The sequence below is a fragment of the Rhipicephalus microplus genome, chromosome 6 (assembly GCF_043290135.1).
Source record: "Rhipicephalus microplus isolate Deutch F79 chromosome 6, USDA_Rmic, whole genome shotgun sequence".
NCBI lineage: Eukaryota > Metazoa > Arthropoda > Arachnida > Ixodida > Ixodidae > Rhipicephalus > Rhipicephalus microplus.
The window spans coordinates 84,895,618-84,923,605 of record NC_134705.1 but is presented as its reverse complement, the minus strand read 5'-3'; the positions used below and the strand labels follow the sequence as shown (position 1 = coordinate 84,923,605).

At 57.6% G+C, this 27,988-nt stretch overlaps 1 protein-coding gene, 2 non-coding genes and 2 pseudogenes across 3 annotated transcripts; all 5 read right to left on the bottom strand.

Annotated features, from left to right (window-relative positions):
* Positions 1-1,940: 1,940 nt before the first annotated feature.
* LOC142766405 (U2 spliceosomal RNA) lies at positions 1,941-2,115 on the bottom strand (annotated as a pseudogene).
* Positions 2,116-5,189: 3,074 nt separating this feature from the next.
* LOC142766134 (U2 spliceosomal RNA) lies at positions 5,190-5,382 on the bottom strand. Its single transcript, XR_012884423.1, has one exon. It is a non-coding gene; the product is annotated as a U2 spliceosomal RNA (small nuclear RNA).
* A 9,217-nt stretch (positions 5,383-14,599) lies between these two features.
* LOC142766402 (U2 spliceosomal RNA) lies at positions 14,600-14,774 on the bottom strand (annotated as a pseudogene).
* Positions 14,775-17,848: 3,074 nt separating this feature from the next.
* LOC142766281 (U2 spliceosomal RNA) lies at positions 17,849-18,037 on the bottom strand. Its single transcript, XR_012884462.1, has one exon. It is a non-coding gene; the product is annotated as a U2 spliceosomal RNA (small nuclear RNA).
* A 1,786-nt stretch (positions 18,038-19,823) lies between these two features.
* LOC142765348 (uncharacterized) lies at positions 19,824-22,794 on the bottom strand. The gene has a single exon (XM_075866126.1). The coding sequence runs from the start codon at positions 22,326-22,328 to the stop codon at positions 19,824-19,826; it is 2,505 nt and encodes an 834-aa protein (XP_075722241.1). The 5' UTR covers positions 22,329-22,794.
* Positions 22,795-27,988: the final 5,194 nt, after the last annotated feature.

Here is a 27,988-nt window from a genome sequence, read left to right as displayed (position 1 = left end):
GTCTGGAAGGAAGGAAAAAAAAAAAAATGACTGTGCAAAATGTGAATACGTCACCCATCCAACATGGCTTCTACGCCGGCTGCCCAAGCAACGCCTCTGCAACGACGCCCACAATCATCGGCAAAAAGGTGGTGCCTTTGGCTGCTTCAGCACGCTCAACATATGCCTTGCAAGTTCCGACGTGGCGGAACACCGCACCGAGGTCGACGAAGGTCCTGCCGTGAAAGGCAGACCCGGGAATGCGTGCGAAACGTCTACCGCGTGGGTTGTGAAGCCGGTGAATGAAGGATCATGTGGCAGAGGGTGACGGAACGTGAGTGTGCGACTTGACGCTGCGATGTCGTTCAAGCGTTCAACGGGCCGGCAGGTTCTGTCTGTCGTGGTCGAAAACGTCCGAGTTTTGCTGATTCCGAGGGGTAGGAGTGCTATGGTGGCGTGTACGAGGCGCTGGTGCGGCGCTCCGTCGATCGTGCCGGACGGACATGAGGCGGCCGAAGGCGGTCGTGAAGTGGTCGCGGAAATCAGTGGAGAAGTACTCGCCTGCGCTTTTCGTCGAAGACGCGCGACAGACGGTCTTCGGGAGACACGGGTGGTTGCACAAATGCGACCGTGCGTCAACGTGCAGCCATATTCGTGGATTATTTCGCCCCATTACGATAGCTTCGTCACTGCGCTCGCTGGTGTTGCTTGTTTTTGTTGACCTTCACTTGTGGCTCACACCCACTGTGGGGGATTGGCTGGTTTGTTGTTCTGCTTCTTCGACTTCTACATACTCGGCTTAGTGAAGCTGTGAGGAGTGACGAGTGGGTACGGAGGCAAAGCGCGCCCGGGGCGTGATCTCACGCGTCCTGGGGTCCACGTCGCTTCAGGTACGTGCGTGGTGCGTCCGAACGTCTAGTGCGCAATTTTCTTGGAACTTCCAGCAACTGGCAATTCCATTGAGGTGAGCGTGCGAGGATGTTCGTTGTAATTAACGAGAGCCAACGGTGGATGAGCTGGTATGAGATGGTGTTCAGAAATGAAGTGTTTGATCAACAAGGCGATGCCCGCCGTGGTGGTCTGATGGCCGTAAGGTACTCGGCTGCTGACCCGCAGGTGGTGGGATCGAATCCCGGCCGCGGCGGCTGCATTTCCCTGTGCTCAGATTAGGGTGCACGTGAAAGAACCCCAGGTGGTCGAAATTTTCCCATAATCATATGGTGGTTTTGGGACGTCAAACCCCAAAGGTCAGTGGACATAGGAAAAGCACATCGGGGCTTTGCCGCTCCACCGTACAGCAGGTGTGTGCGGAGTGGGTCCTGTGGCGTTCTTTGCGATTTTAATTTGTGATGGGGAATAGTGTAGATGCGTAGACGTGGCGAGAGCACGCGTCTTCAGGTTCAGACGCCGCGTGAAGATGTGAAATAAAAATGCCTTCGCTTGCCACTGCAACTGTAAACAGAAACACCAACCAAACCCCATTTTCTAGAGGCTTTTTTTATTTTTCGTTGCGAAACGGGTGAATTCGAAAAGCGGAAATAGCTTGGCACATACATACACACTTCTACACACATACATACATACACATCGCACATGCATACACATCGTATACACACTTCTAGCTTTCCTCCGAAACAGTAATGATAATTTCCTCAATAGTTTTATTAATATGAGTAGGAACGTTAAAAAAAATAAGAAACTTGAGTATGTACGTGTGAACATAACAAAATAAAAGAGACCCTCCATATATGAAATACACACGGAAACATTTATTTTCCCAGAGCAATCGTAAGTGTAAACACAGCTAGCGCACTCCCTGCACGCGAATACCGCGTCAGCCGGGGCGGCGTGCCGCCACCGTCTCGGACACTCGACGCACCCAAGCCGTTTACCCCGGTATCATGGGTAAATCCGAACACTCCTTCTATCATTGAATTTATTGTCGAACTCACCCCGCAGGGGGTGAGTGGGCCGATCCCGGAGGTAGTGCAATACCGGGCCAACCCGTGGCGGAGGTGAAGCAAGCTTCAAGCACTCCGCCGCATCACAAAAATAAGTTTAATATCTTGGATCCAAATAGGATCCGTATCAGATATTAAGCTGATAAGAACAGAGTGAGGTTGTCAAAAGAGGCAGCACACAAGAGAGGAAGTAGAAGTCTCGGCCTTGCTGGCCCGATCAAAGGCCGCCCGGACCTCCGGGACCACCGGGCCTGACCAAGGGTGCGGCGCCCTACCGGCTGCCCCAGCGTCCACCCTTTCTCACCAAAGGGCTTGGCCAGTCGCCATGGCTTAGAGCCATGGTGGAGCTGCATTGGAGCAGGCCGGCAGAGCAGGGGCTGGGCTGCATGTCCACCCAGGGCCGGGGTACCCTGGGCTTAGTCGGGAAGGCCGCCTTGGGCGACCACCCGCCAGCTAAGCAAGCGACCCCAGAGCTTATAGCTCAATACAGCGGTGATAGCGGGGTGAGCCTTTTGCCCACCGCGGAGCGTCACTCCCCTGCTGCCGCACCCCGAAGAGAGGCCGCAAGTGGATCCCGCAGGCATAACACCTTCGCGGGTCCAAAGACCCCAGACAGTCCTGCTGGAGAGGCCAGGCGGTCAGGGGTGGGTTCAGACCCACGCCCTGACCTCAGGACAGGGGAAGAACGTATAAGTTGCGGTGCAACTGCCCAGTCAGCTCCCGAAGGAACCCGGTTTGGATGCACCGCAAGCGTAAGAAGGAAGCGGGAAAAGAGAAGCGAGAGGAGAAAGAAAAAAAAGAGTGAAAAGGGTTGTCCCCCCTCAAGGGGGGGCATCCAACCCCGGCCCAAAGGCCAAAAATGTAGTCCCGAGAGGTAGGACTACACTTTGATCTTAGCCAAAAGGCCGAGAAGCGATGCAATTCATTAGCACGTAATTAAAATCCATTCTTTCACACCTCGTACTTAGTTCTGGCCAAAAGCCGGGCAAACAGTAGCAAAGCAATTCCGACGTCCACCCATGCACAACCAGCATTGTGCACCGACAGCGGCAGCGCTGGCTTCACGGCATTGCTTTTATCCCCAGTCCGCTTGAAGTTTCTAGTTTCGCTTACAAACATGTTAAAACTGAAACCTTCTTTTTCCCAGAGGTCGAAGCCACGCGTGCTTGCTTGCATGCGTACTCTCTATGCGCCCATGACGTCACACCAAATGCTTGCTGGCGAACATTATCAGGCATGTCGCGAGGGATGCTACAGCATTTGTTTTAAAAACTGATGCATAGTGTACATGTCCAACTCGAGCACCAAAGTCTGGAAGGAAGGAAAAAAAAAAAAATGACTGTGCAAAATGTGAATACGTCACCCATCCAACATGGCTTCTACGCCGGCTGCCCAAGCAACGCCTCTGCAACGACGCCCACAATCATCGGCAAAAAGGTGGTGCCTTTGGCTGCTTCAGCACGCTCAACATATGCCTTGCAAGTTCCGACGTGGCGGAACACCGCACCGAGGTCGACGAAGGTCCTGCCGTGAAAGGCAGACCCGGGAATGCGTGCGAAACGTCTACCGCGTGGGTTGTGAAGCCGGTGAATGAAGGATCATGTGGCAGAGGGTGACGGAACGTGAGTGTGCGACTTGACGCTGCGATGTCGTTCAAGCGTTCAACGGGCCGGCAGGTTCTGTCTGTCGTGGTCGAAAACGTCCGAGTTTTGCTGATTCCGAGGGGTAGGAGTGCTATGGTGGCGTGTACGAGGCGCTGGTGCGGCGCTCCGTCGATCGTGCCGGACGGACATGAGGCGGCCGAAGGCGGTCGTGAAGTGGTCGCGGAAATCAGTGGAGAAGTACTCGCCTGCGCTTTTCGTCGAAGACGCGCGACAGACGGTCTTCGGGAGACACGGGTGGTTGCACAAATGCGACCGTGCGTCAACGTGCAGCCATATTCGTGGATTATTTCGCCCCATTACGATAGCTTCGTCACTGCGCTCGCTGGTGTTGCTTGTTTTTGTTGACCTTCACTTGTGGCTCACACCCACTGTGGGGGATTGGCTGGTTTGTTGTTCTGCTTCTTCGACTTCTACATACTCGGCTTAGTGAAGCTGTGAGGAGTGACGAGTGGGTACGGAGGCAAAGCGCGCCCGGGGCGTGATCTCACGCGTCCTGGGGTCCACGTCGCTTCAGGTACGTGCGTGGTGCGTCCGAACGTCTAGTGCGCAATTTTCTTGGAACTTCCAGCAACTGGCAATTCCATTGAGGTGAGCGTGCGAGGATGTTCGTTGTAATTAACGAGAGCCAACGGTGGATGAGCTGGTATGAGATGGTGTTCAGAAATGAAGTGTTTGATCAACAAGGCGATGCCCGCCGTGGTGGTCTGATGGCCGTAAGGTACTCGGCTGCTGACCCGCAGGTGGTGGGATCGAATCCCGGCCGCGGCGGCTGCATTTCCCTGTGCTCAGATTAGGGTGCACGTGAAAGAACCCCAGGTGGTCGAAATTTTCCCATAATCATATGGTGGTTTTGGGACGTCAAACCCCAAAGGTCAGTGGACATAGGAAAAGCACATCGGGGCTTTGCCGCTCCACCGTACAGCAGGTGTGTGCGGAGTGGGTCCTGTGGCGTTCTTTGCGATTTTAATTTGTGATGGGGAATAGTGTAGATGCGTAGACGTGGCGAGAGCACGCGTCTTCAGGTTCAGACGCCGCGTGAAGATGTGAAATAAAAATGCCTTCGCTTGCCACTGCAACTGTAAACAGAAACACCAACCAAACCCCATTTTCTAGAGGCTTTTTTTATTTTTCGTTGCGAAACGGGTGAATTCGAAAAGCGGAAATAGCTTGGCACATACATACACACTTTTACACACATACATACATACACATCGCACATGCATACACATCGTATACACACTTCTAGCTTTCCTCCGAAACAGTAATGATAATTTCCTCAATAGTTTTATTAATATGAGTAGGAACGTTAAAAAAAATAAGAAACTTGAGTATGTACGTGTGAACATAACAAAATAAAAGAGACCCTCCATATATGAAATACACACGGAAACATTTATTTTCCCAGAGCAATCGTAAGTGTAAACACAGCTAGCGCACTCCCTGCACGCGAATACCGCGTCAGCCGGGGCGGCGTGCCGCCACCGTCTCGGACACTCGACGCACCCAAGCCGTTTACCCCGGTATCATGGGTAAATCCGAACACTCCTTCTATCATTGAATTTATTGTCGAACTCACCCCGCAGGGGGTGAGTGGGCCGATCCCGGAGGTAGTGCAATACCGGGCCAACCCGTGGCGGAGGTGAAGCAAGCTTCAAGCACTCCGCCGCATCACAAAAATAAGTTTAATATCTTGGATCCAAATAGGATCCGTATCAGATATTAAGCTGATAAGAACAGATACTACACAAAGAGAAGTTTATTTGACTTCAAACAAAGATGGCAGGACATGTATATGCGTTTTACAAAATAAACAAACCGGGGCACAATGAATATATACAAGTAGATACAAAAGAGCGCATTATCCTTATACATATTGCAACCATAAAGGCGAACTAATCAAAAAAGGGCACATACACTACACAAAGAGAAGTGTGTTACACTTCGTCAAAAAAAAAAAAAAAACGCAATGAGAACATACAAGTGTACATTTACACAAGCAAATACAAGGGAGCTTGTTACAAAGATGGAGTTGTTACAAAGATGAACTAATCAGGAAACAAAACACGCACACAGATGTGAACGGGATCCTATGTACGTATGTACAATAACCAGCTACGCCCTAGTGTCGACGGGCGGGGCCAGCGGCAACAACACAGTGTCAAGCTAGTGACTATATGAAAACCGGTGCTACGGAGGTGGATGGAGGTGGATCTGGGGAGCGGGGTGGGGGGGGGGTCACCTTCGTTTGGGACTAAACATGCCATTGCTCCTGAGTTGGGGACTCCTCAGGAGTCGAGAGGTGTTAGTAGTGCAAAATTGGAGCAGCCAACTTGCCCTCTCTCATGAAGAAAAATTTCGTGTGCCAGCGGCGTAGGAACATCTCCTCACCGCTGGCCTCGAGTTCTCGGGAGAGGATCTCCCACACCAGCCTTCTAATACGCGTAACGGCCGGTGGTGCTGCCCGAACTGGCCGTCGTCGCGCTTCCGCGAGGGAGCGGCGCTGCCACACAACAAAAAGGGTACAGGCGGTAACAAGCCGCGCAAACGCGCCCCTGTTGCGTCCGTGACCTGGCGGGGGGCGGATCCCAAAGGTGTGCGCTACCATGCGCCAGACTGGTCGCGCAGCTGAACACTCCAGCAAGGCGTGCTTCTGTGTTTCTGGTTCCCTGCAATTTGGGCAGGCGTCGTCGGGCACAATACCTAGTTTCTTCAGGCGGCACCTAGTAGGGAGGACCTCCCACGCCCTCTTCCAGAGAAAATCCTGGATATCGCAGAGTAGCGAGCTATGAAGCAGTGAGAGGTCGCGCTTGGCTTTCTCTGCTCGTTGCTTGTCCTCGTCGCTGAGCTGGCTCGCCGTGAGTGCCTCCACTATGCGGGCCGGCTGCTCCGCGTCGGGATCACAATTCGGCGCTTCCTTGCGCAGCATGCGTGCCGTCGCCGCTGCTACCTTGTAAAAGGGCGAGGGCGATTCAGCGTGCGGGCCAGTGTGTCGGCCGGCATCGAGCCAACTGTTCGACGGGCCGCTCCAATAGTGCAGCAAGCCTCTCCCAACATAGTTTTCTGCTTGCGCCACCTTGCGAGCCGTTTTCAAGGCCAGCAGTTTGCTCAAGGTGAGTGCGTGCGGGAGGCCCAGCCCCCCCTCTTTAACTTCCAACTGGAGGAGGGTTCGTTTGACAGGGGGTGGTGTCCTGCCCCATAGTAGGTCGTTGGCTAACGTGCCGAGTCGTGTGGCCATCCGCACCGGCATCACTGACACCCTGCTCACGTAGGAGGCCAAGGCAAGTATACTAGTCTTGATTGCGACGGCCTTTTCACGCAGGGTCAAGTTGAGCAGTGCAGCGCGCTCGGTGAGCTGTGCAGCCCTGTCGATGACCCTTGTCCATGTGGAAACGTCGACGCCTTCTCGGTTAAAGTAGACGCCGAGGACCTTAACCGTGGAGACCGGTACTATGTCGCCTATTGCTTCAGTAGGGAACGGACCGAAGAGCAGTGCTCGGCTCTTTCTCTCGTTCAGTTGGGCTCCCGACACCTTAGCGTATAGTTCAAATACGCTGCGGAAGCGGTCGAGACTTCGTGCGTCCTTGAGGAACAGGGATATGTCGTCGGCAAACGCCAGGACTCTAATCTCCTCGGCACCAGTCATTGGCAGGCCTCGAATACGTTCGTCGCTAGCCAGAGTTGTCAGCAGAGGCTCTATCGAGAGGACAAACAGGGTTGGGCCTAAGGGGCACCCTTGCCTAATGCCTCTCGTGTACCGGAAGAAAGCAGTGGTCGTGCCGTTCACCGCGACGCAACTACGCAGGTTGGTGTACAGAAGCTCGATGGCAGCCACAAACTCCTGCGGGAGCCCGAACTGACGGAGCACTTCAAAGAGGTACGTGTGCCTCACCCTGTCGAACGCCTTGGCTTGGTCGAGGGACAGGAAGGCACCCGAGACTCTTTTCTGGGTCGCGTATTCAAAAACATCTCTGGTGGCAGTGAGGTTGGCGAACATTGACCGGCCAGGCACGGCGCAGGCTTGGTGGGGGGCTATCAAGTCCGGCAAGAAGGTTCTTAGCCTGGTGTTCAATATGGACGCCACGATCTTATAGTCTACATTGAGTAGAGAGATCGGGCGCCATGACGACAGCTCGCGCGGGGATGCGCCGTCCTTGAGAATGAGGGTGATGCGCCCTTCGCTGAATGAATCCGGTTTCACATGGTTCTCGAGGACCAGGTTGACCATGGCCAGCAGCGGGGCTCGCAAAACTTCAAAGAAAGTCGCGTAAAAGCCGGCTGTCAGGCCATCAGTGCCTGGAGCTGAGTCAGGCGGCATGGCTCGGATGGCAGCGCGAAGTTCCTCTTCCGTTGCTGGGCCGCACAGAACCGTGCCCTCATCTTCGGCGAGTCGGGGCAGGCGCGAACACAGATTGGCCATGAGAGCCGCCTCTGGGAGTGGGCCACTAGGGTCCGGCTCGTGAAAAAAGGCCTCGAAGTAGTTATGGAACTCCGCTTCGATCTCGGTGGGGTCGGTGATCAAACTGCCGTCAGGCCTTTGCACCTCCGAGATTCGAAGGGAACCGGTACCACGCACCTCATTCATGTTCAGATCTGGCACGTCCCCCGCAGCGACTCGGGATTCATGTGCGTTGCGCGCGATTTCCCGGAAGAGGCGTTCATGCTGGACTTGAAGCGAGTGGAGATAGTCGCGTGTACAAGTCGTGAGGTGGTCTGCACTCTGTACAATCCGCATCCGGCGGAGTAGCTCGTTCATCTCTTTTGTGATGCGTTTCTTCCTCACGCTGCCTTCTTCTTGCAGGAACGCTCTCCATCTCGCCTTCAAGTCGTCCCATTCCGCGGGGCTGGTACAGGGAGAGGCCTCAATCGTCTCCTCCAGGAACGCGGATATTCTGAGGGCACTCGTGTGGTCTTTTATGAGGGCCGGGTCGAGGCGCCAAGCTTTGTTTCTTGGATGAGGGCCGGGCGTCCCCTTCACCGTTGTAACTAACGGGAGGTGGTCGGTTCTGTCCGCCAGCCCGTCTGGGAGGGTGAGAACCTCGCACGCCGATATAGAACCGACGAGGCGCTCGGGGACGTAGGCTCGGTCAAGCCTGCTGGCCGTTGTTCGCGAGGTTCGGGTGGGGGCGAACTCGTTTCCATGTACGTGTACCCAGGCGTCCGTGAGCCGCAGGTGTCGGAGGATCCTGACCAGCTCTTTGGCGTGGTAAGTTGAGCCGCCTTGACCCGGGCCCCGGACGTCTCTTATAGAGTCCACGACGCAATTGAAGTCCCCGAGAACCACGTGGGGAACGGACTCCACCAGGTAGCCATGCAGCTCCTTAAAATAATTGCTGGTGTCCGACCTCGTCACCGGTGCGTAAACGTTAACGAAGCGCACCTTTGACCCGTCAACGAAGACGTCGAGCACAAGTGTACGCCCGTTTGCACCGAAGACACAGTGGGACTTCTGTCGGAACCTGCCCGTCACAAATACGACCCCGACGCCACAAGCCCTCGCACATGTTAGAGAAAAAAAACCTTCGGCTTGGCAGTTGTGCTTAAAGCTAATTACGTCGAGCGGGGAGCGAAAGTTGGTCTCCTGGAGAAAGAGGAGATCAATGCCTTTGGAACGGGCGAACGACAATACGGCTGCTTGTTTGCCCCTATCGCGAAAGCCGCGAATATTTAGCGTGGCGAACCGCAGCGCAGCCATGTTCCGTCAGTCGGAGCGCGGTGCCTCTCTCGGGGGGAGAAGGAACGATGAAAGGCGCGATAACTAGGAGAGTTGGGCATCAGTGGAGCGCGCGCCAAAGGGGCGAGAAGAGTGCTGCACTAAAGAGTGGAAGGGGCCCAGCCAGGCGAGCGGGACAGCAGAGGGTGAGAGAAAGCGGGAGAGCGGAATGCGGCGCGGCCGTCGGAGCAGGCGCGCCGCTTTGTTCTTCGGGTAGCCTTCTTAGCTAACATGAGACACGACCCGAGAAACCGCGCCGGGAGCGCAGCAGGCCCGGGCGCGCCGGGCGCGCGCGGAAAGCAGTCCGGAGCGAACGGGCGACGCAGAAGCGAGCGCACCTCTTGATGCATCGTTGAAAACCACGTGGGAGAGGGGACGGAGCGAGACGAAAGCGAGCGCGGCCAGAGGAGTGCCAACAAACGACCCGCGGGAGAGGAGGCGGCGTGAAGCGGCGCACGGCCGCGCAAGGCAAAGCGGAACGGGCCCGCGACCCCACCCTATGCATGCCGCCACCGGGCGCGAGCCTAGAGCAGCTGCGAGTTCGTGACCTCATTTTTATGTATGCCGCCGCCCGTGAGCTTAGTGCAGCGCAGCCAGCGAGGGCGCGGAGCAGCGCATACAGAGAACCCGAAGGCGACAGGCCCGGCCACAGATGAAAAGCAGACGACGCCATCAGCGCGAGCTGCGTCGCAGCGAAAAACAAACAGAACAAAGTGAGCCAGAAAAAATGTACCAAGCTAAGTAGGAGCAGACGACGCGAGCTGCGTCGCCGCAAAACACAGAGGGAAGCCAGGTGGAATCAGTAAAATGGAAAAAACCACTCCCGGCACAGAGGACGCGAAACGCGTCTGCTCACACTCCAGGCGGAAAGGCGCGGCGCGTCGGAGGCGCGCAAGCAACCCCCTTCCACCCCACCCCGATGCCGCATGGCGCCGAGACGCCGGCGGACTACTCGATCGTCTCACCGCCATCCGCGGGGGGGTCCCCCTTGGACGCGGCGCCGTTACCCAACCTCGGGGTCTTCGCCTTCGGCGGGGCGTCGCTGTCACTACTTCCAACCCCTAGCCCGGTCCGCCGCTGCCTCGCCTCGCGAGTGGGGGAACCCTCACGGGAGTTGCGCTGCGGCTCGTCTCCGTGACGGCGACGCGAGCGAGACCTCGGCTCGCGGCCCCTGTCACGACTTGAGGCCCGTACGCCCGAATCGCGACCGGCCCCGTCACCGCGGCGACGACGCGAGCGCGAGCGAGATCTCCGCTCGCGGCCAGACGCCGGGCGAACCACGGGCGGGTCCGGTCGCCGGCTCTCGCGGGGCACAACCTGCTCGGGGGAAGGGTCTGACGGCGCGTGGTCCTCGTCTTCAGGCAGGGCATAGTGCCCGCGGCTCACAATAGGCCTGTCATCCCTGGCCAGGGCTTGCTGAGGCGCTTCCAAATCCCGTGCCGAGACAGGGGCCAGCACGTTGGCCGGCGCGTCGGAGACGGGGTGGCTCGTCTCCTCTTGCTCAGGAGGCGCCGGAGACGCGTCCTCTAAGGTAGCCAAAGGCGGCCAGTCCTCGGCGCCCGATAGGCTCGCGGGTGTTGTAATGGACGCCGATCGCGTCAGGCCCGTCTCGGTATCGTTTGTTTCTGCGCCAGAGGACGCCGACGCCGAACTAACGGAGGCAGACGCTCCGCACGTCTCTTCCTTTACGCCCGAAGACGCCGCACTGCCGCTTGCGCTTGAGACTGATTCCCCGTCGCGACGCCAAGAGAGAGGGCCCCTTGTGGTCGTGCGGGGCGTGATCTTCGGCGTGAGGACCTGTAGACGCGAAGTGGTCTCACCCGACCTCGGCGAAGGGGCACCGGATGACTGGCTAAGTGCTGCGTTGGCGACTGTCAGCACCGACGAACCGCGGGCAGCGGCCGCGTAGGAGCGCCTGCGAAAACACTCGCGCGTCCCGTGACGGCCCCCGCAACGCGTACACTCAGCTGTGCAGCCCTCTGTGTCGTGGCCGAAGACGCCACAACGCTTGCAAAACGCGGCCGTGCACGCGGTCGCCATGTGCCCGACCTCGCCGCAGCGCGCGCACACACGGCGCATCCCGCGGTACTCAAACATTACTCGGTGGCCCGCGATGGTGATGAAGTTGGGCACCGGTCGACTCATCTCAATTTTAACAACTCGAACACCGCTAAGCTTATTAAACCTCGTTGTTACAGGGGCAAAGGAAATGCCCTTAATTTTGCCGTACTGCGCAAGGGCGTTGCCAAGCGTCTCGTCGGACATGTACACGGGGTACCGGTAAACGTTAACAAACGTGACCGGTGGCCCGACGGCCTCAACCGGCACGTGCTGGTCGTTCACGCGGAAACCTTCCGCAACCATTAACTTCGTCGCCTGGCTAGCGTTCCGGGTACAAACGAGAAACCTGGCACCGCCCATGTGCTGCAACACATAAACACTATCGTCACCGGCAGTCAATTCAACAGCATCAATCAAATTATCTATGCTTACGTCGCCTTCCGGCGCGGTGAACAAAAAACAGTTCTCCCGGGCTGGGAGCTCCATTGGGGTCGCCATTCTTGAGGACGCTGGTCCCAGGAGGGCGAGACTTGTGGAAACTTGTAATGTGCAGACGGGCTGCACTCTAGTAGAGTGGGCGGCTCAGCCGAGGCGAAGACCGCTCAGTAGAGGTAGGTAGGCGCCGCGAAGACGGCAGGGGGACTCCGGGGCAGCAGGCGTTGTCCGGGTCCAAGCGGCTGCAGGCATCAGGGGGCACCAGGCGGGAGCCGGGAACCCAGGAGCGGCAGACGCGCGCGGAACGGAGCAGCGCTGCTACGGGGCGTCTTCTTTCTTCGGTCTTCAGAGGGGCCGGGGGCCGACGTCAGCGTGACGTGACCCCAGGTCTCGCAGGGTGACTCGTAGAAAACAGCTAGCTCGACACTTTGATCTTAGCCAAAAGGCCGAGAAGCGATGCAATTCATTAGCACGTAATTAAAATCCATTCTTTCACACCTCGTACTTAGTTCTGGCCAAAAGCCGGGCAAACAGTAGCAAAGCAATTCCGACGTCCACCCATGCACAACCAGCATTGTGCACCGACAGCGGCAGCGCTGGCTTCACGGCATTGCTTTTATCCCCAGTCCGCTTGAAGTTTCTAGTTTCGCTTACAAACATGTTAAAACTGAAACCTTCTTTTTCCCAGAGGTCGAAGCCACGCGTGCTTGCTTGCATGCGTACTCTCTATGCGCCCATGACGTCACACCAAATGCTTGCTGGCGAACATTATCAGGCATGTCGCGAGGGATGCTACAGCATTTGTTTTAAAAACTGATGCATAGTGTACATGTCCAACTCGAGCACCAAAGTCTGGAAGGAAGGAAAAAAAAAAAATGACTGTGCAAAATGTGAATACGTCACCCATCCAACATGGCTTCTACGCCGGCTGCCCAAGCAACGCCTCTGCAACGACGCCCACAATCATCGGCAAAAAGGTGGTGCCTTTGGCTGCTTCAGCACGCTCAACATATGCCTTGCAAGTTCCGACGTGGCGGAACACCGCACCGAGGTCGACGAAGGTCCTGCCGTGAAAGGCAGACCCGGGAATGCGTGCGAAACGTCTACCGCGTGGGTTGTGAAGCCGGTGAATGAAGGATCATGTGGCAGAGGGTGACGGAACGTGAGTGTGCGACTTGACGCTGCGATGTCGTTCAAGCGTTCAACGGGCCGGCAGGTTCTGTCTGTCGTGGTCGAAAACGTCCGAGTTTTGCTGATTCCGAGGGGTAGGAGTGCTATGGTGGCGTGTACGAGGCGCTGGTGCGGCGCTCCGTCGATCGTGCCGGACGGACATGAGGCGGCCGAAGGCGGTCGTGAAGTGGTCGCGGAAATCAGTGGAGAAGTACTCGCCTGCGCTTTTCGTCGAAGACGCGCGACAGACGGTCTTCGGGAGACACGGGTGGTTGCACAAATGCGACCGTGCGTCAACGTGCAGCCATATTCGTGGATTATTTCGCCCCATTACGATAGCTTCGTCACTGCGCTCGCTGGTGTTGCTTGTTTTTGTTGACCTTCACTTGTGGCTCACACCCACTGTGGGGGATTGGCTGGTTTGTTGTTCTGCTTCTTCGACTTCTACATACTCGGCTTAGTGAAGCTGTGAGGAGTGACGAGTGGGTACGGAGGCAAAGCGCGCCCGGGGCGTGATCTCACGCGTCCTGGGGTCCACGTCGCTTCAGGTACGTGCGTGGTGCGTCCGAACGTCTAGTGCGCAATTTTCTTGGAACTTCCAGCAACTGGCAATTCCATTGAGGTGAGCGTGCGAGGATGTTCGTTGTAATTAACGAGAGCCAACGGTGGATGAGCTGGTATGAGATGGTGTTCAGAAATGAAGTGTTTGATCAACAAGGCGATGCCCGCCGTGGTGGTCTGATGGCCGTAAGGTACTCGGCTGCTGACCCGCAGGTGGTGGGATCGAATCCCGGCCGCGGCGGCTGCATTTCCCTGTGCTCAGATTAGGGTGCACGTGAAAGAACCCCAGGTGGTCGAAATTTTCCCATAATCATATGGTGGTTTTGGGACGTCAAACCCCAAAGGTCAGTGGACATAGGAAAAGCACATCGGGGCTTTGCCGCTCCACCGTACAGCAGGTGTGTGCGGAGTGGGTCCTGTGGCGTTCTTTGCGATTTTAATTTGTGATGGGGAATAGTGTAGATGCGTAGACGTGGCGAGAGCACGCGTCTTCAGGTTCAGACGCCGCGTGAAGATGTGAAATAAAAATGCCTTCGCTTGCCACTGCAACTGTAAACAGAAACACCAACCAAACCCCATTTTCTAGAGGCTTTTTTTATTTTTCGTTGCGAAACGGGTGAATTCGAAAAGCGGAAATAGCTTGGCACATACATACACACTTCTACACACATACATACATACACATCGCACATGCATACACATCGTATACACACTTCTAGCTTTCCTCCGAAACAGTAATGATAATTTCCTCAATAGTTTTATTAATATGAGTAGGAACGTTAAAAAAAATAAGAAACTTGAGTATGTACGTGTGAACATAACAAAATAAAAGAGACCCTCCATATATGAAATACACACGGAAACATTTATTTTCCCAGAGCAATCGTAAGTGTAAACACAGCTAGCGCACTCCCTGCACGCGAATACCGCGTCAGCCGGGGCGGCGTGCCGCCACCGTCTCGGACACTCGACGCACCCAAGCCGTTTACCCCGGTATCATGGGTAAATCCGAACACTCCTTCTATCATTGAATTTATTGTCGAACTCACCCCGCAGGGGGTGAGTGGGCCGATCCCGGAGGTAGTGCAATACCGGGCCAACCCGTGGCGGAGGTGAAGCAAGCTTCAAGCACTCCGCCGCATCACAAAAATAAGTTTAATATCTTGGATCCAAATAGGATCCGTATCAGATATTAAGCTGATAAGAACAGAGTGAGGTTGTCAAAAGAGGCAGCACACAAGAGAGGAAGTAGAAGTCTCGGCCTTGCTGGCCCGATCAAAGGCCGCCCGGACCTCCGGGACCACCGGGCCTGACCAAGGGTGCGGCGCCCTACCGGCTGCCCCAGCGTCCACCCTTTCTCACCAAAGGGCTTGGCCAGTCGCCATGGCTTAGAGCCATGGTGGAGCTGCATTGGAGCAGGCCGGCAGAGCAGGGGCTGGGCTGCACGTCCACCCAGGGCCGGGGAACCCTGGGCTTAGTCGGGAAGGCCGCCTTGGGCGACCACCCGCCAGCTAAGCAAGCGACCCCAGAGCTTATAGCTCAATACAGCGGTGATAGCGGGGTGAGCCTTTTGCCCACCGCGGAGCGTCACTCCCCTGCTGCCGCACCCCGAAGAGAGGCCGCAAGTGGATCCCGCAGGCATAACACCTTCGCGGGTCCAAAGACCCCAGACAGTCCTGCTGGAGAGGCCAGGCGGTCAGGGGTGGGTTCAGACCCACGCCCTAACCTCAGGACAGGGGAAGAACGTATAAGTTGCGGTGCAACTGCCCAGTCAGCTCCCGAGGGAGCCCGGTTTGGATGCACCGCAAGCGTAAGAAGGAAGCGGGAAAAGAGAAGCGAGAGGAGAAAGAAAAAAAAAGAGTGAAAAGGGTTGTCCCCCCTCAAGGGGGGGCATCCAACCCCGGCCCAAAGGCCAAAAATGTAGTCCCGAGAGGTAGGACTACACTTTGATCTTAGCCAAAAGGCCGAGAAGCGATGCAATTCATTAGCACGTAATTAAAATCCATTCTTTCACACCTCGTACTTAGTTCTGGCCAAAAGCCGGGCAAACAGTAGCAAAGCAATTCCGACGTCCACCCATGCACAACCAGCATTGTGCACCGACAGCGGCAGCGCTGGCTTCACGGCATTGCTTTTATCCCCAGTCCGCTTGAAGTTTCTAGTTTCGCTTACAAACATGTTAAAACTGAAACCTTCTTTTTCCCAGAGGTCGAAGCCACGCGTGCTTGCTTGCATGCGTACTCTCTATGCGCCCATGACGTCACACCAAATGCTTGCTGGCGAACATTATCAGGCATGTCGCGAGGGATGCTACAGCATTTGTTTTAAAAACTGATGCATAGTGTACATGTCCAACTCGAGCACCAAAGTCTGGAAGGAAGGAAAAAAAAAAAATGACTGTGCAAAATGTGAATACGTCACCCATCCAACATGGCTTCTACGCCGGCTGCCCAAGCAACGCCTCTGCAACGACGCCCACAATCATCGGCAAAAAGGTGGTGCCTTTGGCTGCTTCAGCACGCTCAACATATGCCTTGCAAGTTCCGACGTGGCGGAACACCGCACCGAGGTCGACGAAGGTCCTGCCGTGAAAGGCAGACCCGGGAATGCGTGCGAAACGTCTACCGCGTGGGTTGTGAAGCCGGTGAATGAAGGATCATGTGGCAGAGGGTGACGGAACGTGAGTGTGCGACTTGACGCTGCGATGTCGTTCAAGCGTTCAACGGGCCGGCAGGTTCTGTCTGTCGTGGTCGAAAACGTCCGAGTTTTGCTGATTCCGAGGGGTAGGAGTGCTATGGTGGCGTGTACGAGGCGCTGGTGCGGCGCTCCGTCGATCGTGCCGGACGGACATGAGGCGGCCGAAGGCGGTCGTGAAGTGGTCGCGGAAATCAGTGGAGAAGTACTCGCCTGCGCTTTTCGTCGAAGACGCGCGACAGACGGTCTTCGGGAGACACGGGTGGTTGCACAAATGCGACCGTGCGTCAACGTGCAGCCATATTCGTGGATTATTTCGCCCCATTACGATAGCTTCGTCACTGCGCTCGCTGGTGTTGCTTGTTTTTGTTGACCTTCACTTGTGGCTCACACCCACTGTGGGGGATTGGCTGGTTTGTTGTTCTGCTTCTTCGACTTCTACATACTCGGCTTAGTGAAGCTGTGAGGAGTGACGAGTGGGTACGGAGGCAAAGCGCGCCCGGGGCGTGATCTCACGCGTCCTGGGGTCCACGTCGCTTCAGGTACGTGCGTGGTGCGTCCGAACGTCTAGTGCGCAATTTTCTTGGAACTTCCAGCAACTGGCAATTCCATTGAGGTGAGCGTGCGAGGATGTTCGTTGTAATTAACGAGAGCCAACGGTGGATGAGCTGGTATGAGATGGTGTTCAGAAATGAAGTGTTTGATCAACAAGGCGATGCCCGCCGTGGTGGTCTGATGGCCGTAAGGTACTCGGCTGCTGACCCGCAGGTGGTGGGATCGAATCCCGGCCGCGGCGGCTGCATTTCCCTGTGCTCAGATTAGGGTGCACGTGAAAGAACCCCAGGTGGTCGAAATTTTCCCATAATCATATGGTGGTTTTGGGACGTCAAACCCCAAAGGTCAGTGGACATAGGAAAAGCACATCGGGGCTTTGCCGCTCCACCGTACAGCAGGTGTGTGCGGAGTGGGTCCTGTGGCGTTCTTTGCGATTTTAATTTGTGATGGGGAATAGTGTAGATGCGTAGACGTGGCGAGAGCACGCGTCTTCAGGTTCAGACGCCGCGTGAAGATGTGAAATAAAAATGCCTTCGCTTGCCACTGCAACTGTAAACAGAAACACCAACCAAACCCCATTTTCTAGAGGCTTTTTTTATTTTTCGTTGCGAAACGGGTGAATTCGAAAAGCGGAAATAGCTTGGCACATACATACACACTTCTACACACATACATACATACACATCGCACATGCATACACATCGTATACACACTTCTAGCTTTCCTCCGAAACAGTAATGATAATTTCCTCAATAGTTTTATTAATATGAGTGGGAACGTTAAAAAAAATAAGAAACTTGAGTATGTACGTGTGAACATAACAAAATAAAAGAGACCCTCCATATATGAAATACACACGGAAACATTTATTTTCCCAGAGCAATCGTAAGTGTAAACACAGCTAGCGCACTCCCTGCACGCGAATACCGCGTCAGCCGGGGCGGCGTGCCGCCACCGTCTCGGACACTCGACGCACCCAAGCCGTTTACCCCGGTATCATGGGTAAATCCGAACACTCCTTCTATCATTGAATTTATTGTCGAACTCACCCCGCAGGGGGTGAGTGGGCCGATCCCGGAGGTAGTGCAATACCGGGCCAACCCGTGGCGGAGGTGAAGCAAGCTTCAAGCACTCCGCCGCATCACAAAAATAAGTTTAATATCTTGGATCCAAATAGGATCCGTATCAGATATTAAGCTGATAAGAACAGATAGCTTTATTAATGTTTCTTGGGGCCGTAATTGAATGAGTCCGACTATAAGACATGGCTTCTTCACCGCAACATAATTGAAGTTAGCGCAACATCCAAGACAGGAAATGGCGCGTAACAATCAACGCTTTCAGGACACTTAAAAGGACACACTTGGGGAGTTCGCACATGGTCGGGAACGAGTTCTTGCATATCATGCAATGATAATGCATTTGTATCATCCTAGGGACGCGCACGCAGAGTTTAATTCGACTGCCTTAAGTGTTCGTGATAAATGCCTCGTGATGCGGCAATCACTTCACTCACGCATAGTTTTTTAAATAGGCGCAAGTAGGGACGCGAACATATGCGCCGAAGCACACGGTCGTTCCTAGAGTCCCAAGCGCCGAGGGCTCCCACGATGACGGCGTCCATGGTGACCCGCTGGTACCGGCGACGGAGAAACGCCACTACCGGCTCGTAATGAGCCAGCTTGGCGTTACGGGCGTTCTCGAATGCATCCGGCGTATTCTCAAACGGGCACGTGACGTCGATGACAATAGCCTCTTCGCCACGCACCAGGACGAGATCCGGACGCAGGCCCGTGTCTCCGACGGCCTGGTTGTCGAAGGCCACCGTGAACTCACGGGAGGCGGCGGTCCGGACACGGTTGACGATGGCGTCGTGGCGGGCCCGGTAGAGCGCACTGCGGGGCATGCAGTGGCACACCACATGCGGCAGCGTCTCCCTCACGTACCCGCAGACGCGGCACCGCTGGTCCCTGTCCGGTGCGCCCCACATGCGAGCGCCGTTGAGTGGGAGCAGGTTCAGGCGGGCCCTGTGCACGAACCGCCAGTCCGCGAAGGTGGTGAAGGCGCCCGTCCGCACGAAATGGGAACTGGCGCGATCAGCCGCCACGCAGGCCAGCACCTTCCCCTGGTTGGGGAGGTCGTGCAGGGCGCGGTCCCGTTCTCTGGCCAGGATCTCACGCAGCGTTCGCATGACGCGACACCGGTGCTGCGGAGTTATCGTCGCGTCACCGCAGGTGAGCCGAACGCCGCCAGGATCCAGGGTCCAGGCGACGTTGTAGTGGCGGGACGCCTTGCGGGCATTCGTCCACACGGACCGCAACTGGTTGGCCGGGACCCGGAACCCGTCCTCAAGCGATCCCCCGAGGTAGGCCTCCAGCTCGAAGCGGGTAACCTCCCAACCGAGGCGGGCAGTGGCGGTTGCGTAGGCGTCATCCAAGGCCATCTGCCGCAACTCGGTGTCGGGGGACGTCAGGAGCTTGTAGGCCGAGTCGATGCGGCAGAGTTGGCTGAGCTCCGCCGCGACCGGGATCCCAACGGCACCACCAGGGGCGGAACCGTAGATATAGTTGGTGGCCGCGTTGGTGGGTAGGTAGAGCGTGCGCTTTACCAGCGGCCGGATGGCGTCGTCCAGTCGGCGCCAGTCCGTCGTCGAAAGTACCCCGCACCTCATCGGAAAGTTGAGCGCCGGGTAGACAAAGGTCCGGAGGGCGTCCAGACGCTGCCACGGCGCCAACATCGACGACATGATCGCCCGGGCCTGGGCGATGGCGGACTCGACGGCGGAACTGGAGCCGGAGGGGATCCGGAAGCCGATGGGTCGTCCGAGGTATCGCTGCGGCTCGAAGTCGCGCAGCACCGAAATGGTAACGCCCGAGACTCTAAACTCCGTCGGGCGCATCCCCACAGGTGTCGATCCGACCATGTGGAAAGACGCGCACTTCGACGGGTTTAAGGACAGGCCCAGGGACGCGGCGAGGGTCTCGATCCTGTCGATCCGCTGTTGTAACCTGCGCGGAGTCGAAGCCAGGGGAGTCAGGTCGTCCGCGTAGCGAGGATCTTGTGGTCAGAGCCACCACCCTGCACTGCGCGGACGACCGGGTCAATCACCAAGTTGAATAAGATTCCACTTAGCGGGCAACCCTGACGCAGCCCTGCCAGGATCGGGATCGGTTCTGTAGCTCCCTCGGCCGCCAGAATGCAGGTGCTGTTATCTCTGTAGAGGTCGCCTATCACCTCCGTAAACACGGGGCCGGCGCCAGCACCGGTCAGGGCGTCGAGCAAGGCCTGGTGCGGGACGGAGCCGAACGCGTTGTTAAAGTCCAACAGCGCCGCACACAGGTCGGGGCCTCCCGACCGGGCGATGTCGAGCCTGCGTTGTAAGATATAGTTAAGCTCGAACACGCCGTCGTGCGGAAGGAAACCCTTCTGGCACTTCGACAGCACGGCGTGTTCGATCATCCAGGCCTGGAGCCGGGCTGCAAGGCACTTGGCATAAAGCTTTGCTGCCGTGCAGCCAAGGGCTATGGGCCGCCAGTTGGACGGGACCTGGGGGTCTCCTCTCTTGAAAATGAGGACTGTTCGTGTCGTCCTCCAAGAGTCGGGCGTGCGTCTGTGGTGTAGACAGGCGTTGAAAAGCGCTGTCAGGAACCGTGCCTCCGGATCGACCGTTCGCCAGTGGTGGTAGGTAAGACGGTCTGCTCCGGGGGCCGTGTTCTCGGACTTGCGCAGACGCCCGAACACCTCGTCCGGTGAAAAGTTGCTCGTGTCTACTCCCGCCGGGGCCGGTTCTCTTCCCAGCAGAAGGGTCGAATCGGCCTGGCGGGCCGACCACGTGCGTCCCCAATGGTCTTGCAGATCCTGGAGCGGGATGGCGCACGTCTGGGGTGGTCCCTCCAGGATCAGCCGAACCGCGCGTCGACGGTTGCGGCGGTACAGCCGCTGTATGTCGACGGCGTTGGATGGGTCGGGCTGGCGGCGTTGACGACCAGGACGCACCGGTGGTAGACGCACCGCCTCGACAGCCAAGGCGACGGCCCGCGTCCATGCTTCCTCGCATTGGGCCCATGAGTCGTCGGAGGGCGGGTCCCGCAGCAAGGAGCGGAGCAGGCGTGCCTGGTCCTCGAGGAGGCGCGTGTGGTCCGGTGGCATCCGGAGGGTCGCGGAGTCGGACTCGGGTTGCTCCTGTACTTCGTCCGGCTCGTCTAGAACCGCCGCTGCCTCGTCCACGGATGCGGGTGGCGACGGGGAGGAGGCTGGAGATACCGGGGGCCCGGGCAGAACAACCGGGGACGACCCGGCATCGAGCGGCGGCGAAGACACCGCGACGTTGTAGGAGATGGTGTCGTCGTCGTCGTGTAGAAACGCGGCGTCGCCAACGGGCGAAGCCGCCGACGAGCCGCGCGGGGCAGGAGACGCGCCATTGGACGACGACGAGGGCCCGAAGTCGTACGGTACCAGGACTTGCCTGGCGGACGACGAGGGTCCTGGCGACGCAGGATCCGGCGACCGTGTTGACCCAGGGACGGGCGAGGCCACGGGAACGCCGGCAGGCGTCGGGACCCCTATCTGCGGCGTAGGTGAAGACGTGCCTCCGGCGTCACGCAAGGGCTGCTCGGAGGGGGCCGGGCTTGCGGCAGGTGATGGTGCCGGCGAACCGGGAACGGAGGCCGAGCCCACGGACGTCGACGAACCGCTGGACGACTGGTACACGAAGGCAGACGGTTCGCCGACCGACGCGGGCGAAGAGGCCCCCGATCTGGCGGCCGGAGAAGACGAGGGCCGCACCGGAGGTGAGGCGTCAGAGGGCGATAGGCCCCTGAGGCGTCGCGAAGCCCGGGGTGCTGCTGGCGGCGACGAGGAACCCGATCCGTACGATGACGTGTCAGACGATGATGAGCTGGCGTGGCGCACACGCCGGGCAGGCGCGCGCTCGCGAGCGGCGCCGGACGGCCCAGCCTGGTCGACGTGGCACCGCAGGTGATTGGCCAGGCCGCGCTTGGTAGTAAACGTGGCGTCGCACACGCCACAGCGACGGCGAGGCGTCTCCGACGATGGCACGAGCGTGGCCCTTGCCAGGCAGTGGTGGTACGAGGGCCGGGACGTCAGCGGCGCGTCGCACACCGTGCACACGTAGATTCGTTCCCTCACACGAACACCGTGCTCGAACTCTACGTGGCGGCGCACCGACTGCGCGCGAGACGTCCAAGCGGCCCCGCTGTACCTCATACTGCAGTTGTCGACCGGGCACTGCAGCTCCGCCGGGGCCGGGAGATACACCCACAGAACGTCGCCGTCCAGGGCCGGCTGGCGTGGTTGCACCGGGGCAGAAGGGCGTGAGGACGCCGGTGCTTCGGAACCAGCCGGTCCCGACGAGGGCGACGCAGTCGACGCCGGCGATGAAGGGCCCGCCGCGGGAGAACCCGGAGTCCCGCGCCGAGGTCGCTGAGGAGGGGGTGGTGCCGGGGAGCCAGTAGGGGCAGCAGCGTGGCGCCGCCTGGCACGACGGCCCCTCGCGGAACCCGGGCGGGCAGGATCCATGGCGGCGGTCCCGGCAGGCAGCAGGACCGGACGGCAACAGCAGGGCCAGGCAGGACCAGGTGGGCCGGGCGGTGGGCGACGACGGCGGTGCGGTCACAAGGGTGACCGTGGCCCGATGACGTCGTCAGCAGGCGGTGACGACCGGGCCGGGCATGCAGCAGGCGGCAGGCGAAGAGCCAAGCAAGGAAATGAGCAGTAGACTCTCACCAACCGCCGTCCAGCATCCGGGGGTCGCCAGGGCCAGCCAGGACGTCCAAGGCCTCCGGGGTCAGCAGGTCCGCCACGTCGAAGGTCCGAGAATGGGAAGCTCAGCCGGTCAGCAGCAGCAGCAGCAGGTGCCCCTCCGTAAGGGCAGGCGCAGCCAGGAACGTCGTCGCCTTCCCGGGGTGGCCGAGCCCCCGGGAGGGGACGCCTCTCGACCTAGGCCAGAGGATCAAAGTGGGTCAGCTTATATTAAGCTGATAAGAACAGAGTGGGAATTTTATTATGTTTCAGACAATGCATTGGTTGTCTTGAATTAGCCGGACGACATCGTTTAGTTCCTGTACATGGCACCGGGATAGTCAGGTGGAAGCCGGACACCGATGGTTGCACCAAGGACTCCAGGAATATGGACATCACAGGAACCGCCGGAACGGCAGCGGCTTAGCGAGGGCACCTGGCAGATGGAAGCGATGTGGCGAGGTAGTACGGCAGGTCTTGCCTTGGTCTGCGTTCGTCTATCTGCGTCCATGTCCCACGTGCGCGTGGTAGATGGCGCGAGACGCTGCCACCACCTCGCTCACGCAGAGTTTTTTCATGAGACGCAGGTAGCTGCGGGAGCACAGACGCTGGAGGACGCGGTCGTTGGCCGGGTCCCAAGCGCCGAGAGCCCCGACGATGACGGCGGCCACCGTTACTCTTTGGTAGCGGCGACGCAGGTAGTCGGCGACGGGTTGGTAGCGTGCGACCTTGTCGTTTCGCGTGTTGGTAAAGGCCTCCGGTGTATTCTCGAACGGGCAAGCCACGTCGATCACCAGGGCCTCCTCCCCGCGAACCAAGACAAGGTCAGGACGCAGCCCAGTGTCACCGATCGGCCGGTTCTCGTACGCCACGGTGTAGTCGCGGGCAGCGGCCGTGCGAAGGCGTGAGACCACCGCGTTGTGCCGCGCCTGAGACATGGCGCTATGCGTCATGCAGTGGCACAGCACGTGCGGCAGCGTCTCCCTCGCGTAGCCGCAGACCCGGCAGCGCTGGTCCCGGTCAGGTGGGCCCCACATGACGGCGCCATTCAGGGGTAGCAGGTTGAGGCGCGCCCGGTGTATGAACCGCCAGTCGGCGAAGTGCGTGAATGCTCCCGTGGTGATGAAATGTGAGCTCGCACGATCCGCCGAAACGCAGGCCATCACCTTCCCCTGGTTTGGTTGGTCATGGAGGGCGTTGTCCCGGACGTGAGCCAGCACATCCCGTAGCGTCCGCATGACCCGGTTCCTTTGTGTCGAAGGAAGCGTTGCGTCGCCGCAGGTGATGGTGACGTGGTCCGGCCGCAAGGACCACGAGACTTGTAGCCTTCGGGACGCCTTACGGGCCTCGGTCCACACGCTGCGCAGCTGGGTTGCTGGTCTTGAGTGGACGACCTGTCGGTCGCCAGAGAGGTACGCCTCCAACTCGAAACGGGTAACCTCCCATCCGAGGCGGGTGGAGGCGACCTCGTAAGCGTCGGACAGGGCGAGTTCCCGTAGCGACTGGTCTGATGTCGTCAGGGAAATTTTATTAACGAGTCACACGTTGCCCTTCACCGAGGGGCTACAACACAAATGGACAATAGGCTCAGGGTCACAAAATAACATGAGAGGTACCGCGACATGGGTTGAAATCACGCAGTAGCAGCAAAGTACATTTTCCAGGTTACAGCCTTATACACCATTTCAAGAGGTGTTTACCATGCAAGATTAACATGTGCATTCATTTAAGAGAAAAAAAATAATTATAATAATAATAATGATACAGAAACATGGGATCAAACACACAGTTGCCTACACATGTGTTGAGAAATTGCACAAGCACAGTGTGTATTGTGGCTAAACAAAAAAGACTCTTGCAAAACACAGAGGGTTATACAATCTCAAGGGGTGAAACAAGCACGCGGACAATAAAAACGAAGATACTAGTTTAAAGTAGAAACGTGGGTTAAGGGGTCAACACCATACCGAGCGGCAGTTTGGTGGAAGAGGGTTAGAAGGGGGTGATGGGGAGGCGCAGCTTGCCATTTTGTAGTACGAAGAACCTCGTGTGCCATCGGCGAAGGAATTTTTCCTCGCCGCTGGTTTCGAGGTCCTCTGACAGATAGTGCCACAACATCAAGCGTATCTTGGCTACCGCGGGGAAGGCTGCCCGTACTGGTTTGTGCCTAGCTTCGGCTAGGCAGCGCCGGTTCCAAAGCACGAACAGTGTGCACGCTACCACCAGTTTGGCGAATGCGCCTCTGTTCCTGGCGAGGGCTGGAGGAGGGCGGATGCGAAACTCTCTCGCCACTATCCGCCACACCGGCTTAGCTGCGGGGCACTTGTGCAGGGCGTGTGTAAGGGTTTCGATGGAGGGGCAATTGGGACAGCGGGCGGAAGGTACGATGCCCAGCCTGTGTAGGCGCTGGCGAGTTGGTAGGACGTCCCAATTCTTCCTCCACGAGAAGTCTGCTACCGGTTTGGGCATTCTCCGCCCATCTCTGCGCGCGTTTTGTTGCCATTTTTGGGACTGCCTGCATTCTTCCTGCGTCAACTGGTGCCGCGCAATGTCCTCCGCGATGCGAGCGGGTGGGGTTTTATCAATATCACATTCGGAGGCGTCTTTCACAAGCATCCGCATAGTGTTTGCGGCGCCCTTGTAAAAGCTCGAGGGAGCTTCCGCAAGCGGAGTGAGGGGGCGCTCCGCATCCAGGAAGGCAGCGTTTGTGCTGCACCAGTAGCGCATGATGTCCCTCCCTACGTATCCGGGTGTTTGGAACAATGCCCTAGCCGTTTTTAATGCGAGCACTTTGCTAGTAGTGGGCGGGTGTGATAATCCGAGGCCACCCTCGTCCGTCGAAAGGTGTAGGAGGGTGCGGCGTATGGGCGCGGGCTTGCCATCCCATAGGAAGGCACCGATCATTTTCATCAGCCTTGTAGCTGTCTTAGCGGGCATCACGGCGACTCGACTGGCGTAATACGCAAAGGCGCAAATGGTGGTTGTCACTGCCAGGGCTTTTTCGCGCAAAGACATGCCTTTTGGGCTGAGGCGCTCTATCGCCACTTGTGCGCGTTCCAACGCTCGCTGCCAGGTTTTTTCCGCCACGCCGCCACCAAAGAAGTAGATGCCCAGTACCTTGACGGTGTCCACTGCGCGCAGCTCACCCAGGGCCTCTCGGGGGAAGGCGCCAAAGGCGATGGCCTTGCTTTTCTCCATGTTAAGGAGCGCGCCTGAGGCGTCCGCGTAGGGTGCGAACGTCTCCCAGAAAGCCTGTAAGCTTGCCGGGTCACGGACAAACAACGAAACATCGTCCGCATAGGCGAGCACTTTGATTGTGGCCTCCCCCGTTAGTGGGAAGCCCCTAATGCGGTCGTTGTTCATGATTCTTGTCAGCAGCGGCTCGAGCGAGAGTATGAAGAGGGTGGGCCCAAGTGGGCATCCCTGGCGGATACCTCTCTCGTACGCGAAGTTAGTCGATGAGGCGCCATTTACGACTACGTGGCACGTGAGATCTCTGTACAGTAGGGCGATGCTTTCCACAAAGTGTGCGGGGAAACCGAAACGGCGCAGGACTTCGAGCATGTACTCATGCCCAACTCGATCGAAGGCCTTCGCTTGGTCGAGCGATATGAAGGCGCCCGACAAAGATTTGGCAGTCAAATATTCGAAGGCATCCCGCGTGACCGTCAAGTTGGCGAAAATTGATCGGCCCGGCACTGCGCAGGTCTGTTGTGTTGAAACTATAGTCTGTAGCAATGGTTTCATGCGGTTGTTTAGCAGGGAAGCCACCACCTTGTAGTCAGTATTCAGAAGGGTGACCGGCCGCCACGCCGAAAGCTCCTCCTGCTGGGCGCCCTCCTTGAGGAGGAGGACGATCCTCCCTACGCCGAAGGATGGAGGTTTCCGGTGATGGGTGACCACCATGTTTACCATCAGCACGAGGACGTTCTCCAGTTCATTCCAAAAGGTGGAATAGAAGGAAGCTGTGAGTCCGTCTGTGCCAGGAGCGGAGTTCGGTGGCATGTTCTTGATGGTAGTCCTTACTTCTTCCGCTGTTGCATCACCGCCCAACATTTCAGCTTCGTCCTGCTCGAGGCGCGCAAGGTTACGACAGAGCTCTTCATACAGATGCTCCCCGTCTGGGGTGCCGGCGCAGACTGTGTTTCGAAAGAGGTCTGCAAAGTAGTTCCGGAAGGTCATGCCAATGTCATCTGGGTCAGTGGCGAAAGAGTTGTCCGGGCGCTGAACCCGCGTGATGTGGACACGGCCGTTCCCGGTCACCCCATTTGGGTCTGCTTCGGCCTGGTCTTTGGGTGGCCTCCGCGCACGTTGTTGGAGTAGCCGGGTATGTTCGGCCTCCAGAGCAGCGAGGTAGCCCCGCGTACAGTCCGTCAGGGTGTCCGCCCCCCTGATGATACGGATCCTGCGTAGGGTCTCATTCAGTCTGTCTGTGATCCTGCGCTTTCGGGCTTTTCCCTCGTCCTGGAGAATGGTCCTCCACTCTGCTTTCAGTGCTTCCCATGATTCTGGGGTTACATCTGAGACTTCGTAAACTGAGGCCTGAATGCGCTCTCTGATTCGTTCGACGCTATCCTCGTCGAGGAGCAAAGCCGCGTCAAGCCGCCAGCCATGGTTGCCACTGAGAATTCCGGGGCGGCACCTTATTGTGGTGACAAGTGGGAGGTGGTCGGATCGGTTTGCGAGAGTGGCAGGGAGGGGCAGGACCTCGCATGCCTCCACTGAGGAAAGGAGGAAGTCGGGCAGGTAGGTCCGGTCGATACGAGAGGCGGTGAACTGTGAGGAGCGCGTGGGTGCGAAAAGATCGCCATGGACGTGAATCCAGGCATCCGTGAGGGATAGGTGCCTTAAGAGCGCCACGAGCTCCTTCGCATGGTAAGTGGAAGCTCCGCGGCCCGGCCCCCTGACGTCCCTGTGCGAGTCTATTACGCAATTGAAGTCTCCCAGGAGAATGTGTGGGAGTGGTTCTGAGAGCATCTGGAGTAATTCTTGGAAGAAGTTATTAGTTTGCGTACGCGTCACCGGGGCGTAAACGTTGACAAAGCGGCACCGCTTCCCATTAACAAATAAATCTAACAAAAGAGTGCGGCCGTTTGCGCCGAATGTGCAAAAAGCTTTCTGCCGGAAGCGGCCCGTAATGAAGATGGCCCCCACCCCACATGCCCTCGCGTTTGTGAGTGAGAAGAAGGCGTCGACCCGGAAGGTTCTCTAGAAGGTGGCGACGTCCAGCGGCGATCGAAAATTCGTCTCCTGAAGGAATAGCACATCGATCCCCAGGGACAGGGCAAACGCTAGGACGCTTTCCTGTTTTGCCCTATCCCGGAAACCCCTGACATTCCAAGAAGCTATTTTAAGGTGAGGCATAGCGGAATAAAATGGGTAATGGGAAGGAGGAGATGGGCCCTGTCATGATGGCAACAGGGCGCAAGAGCTGAGAA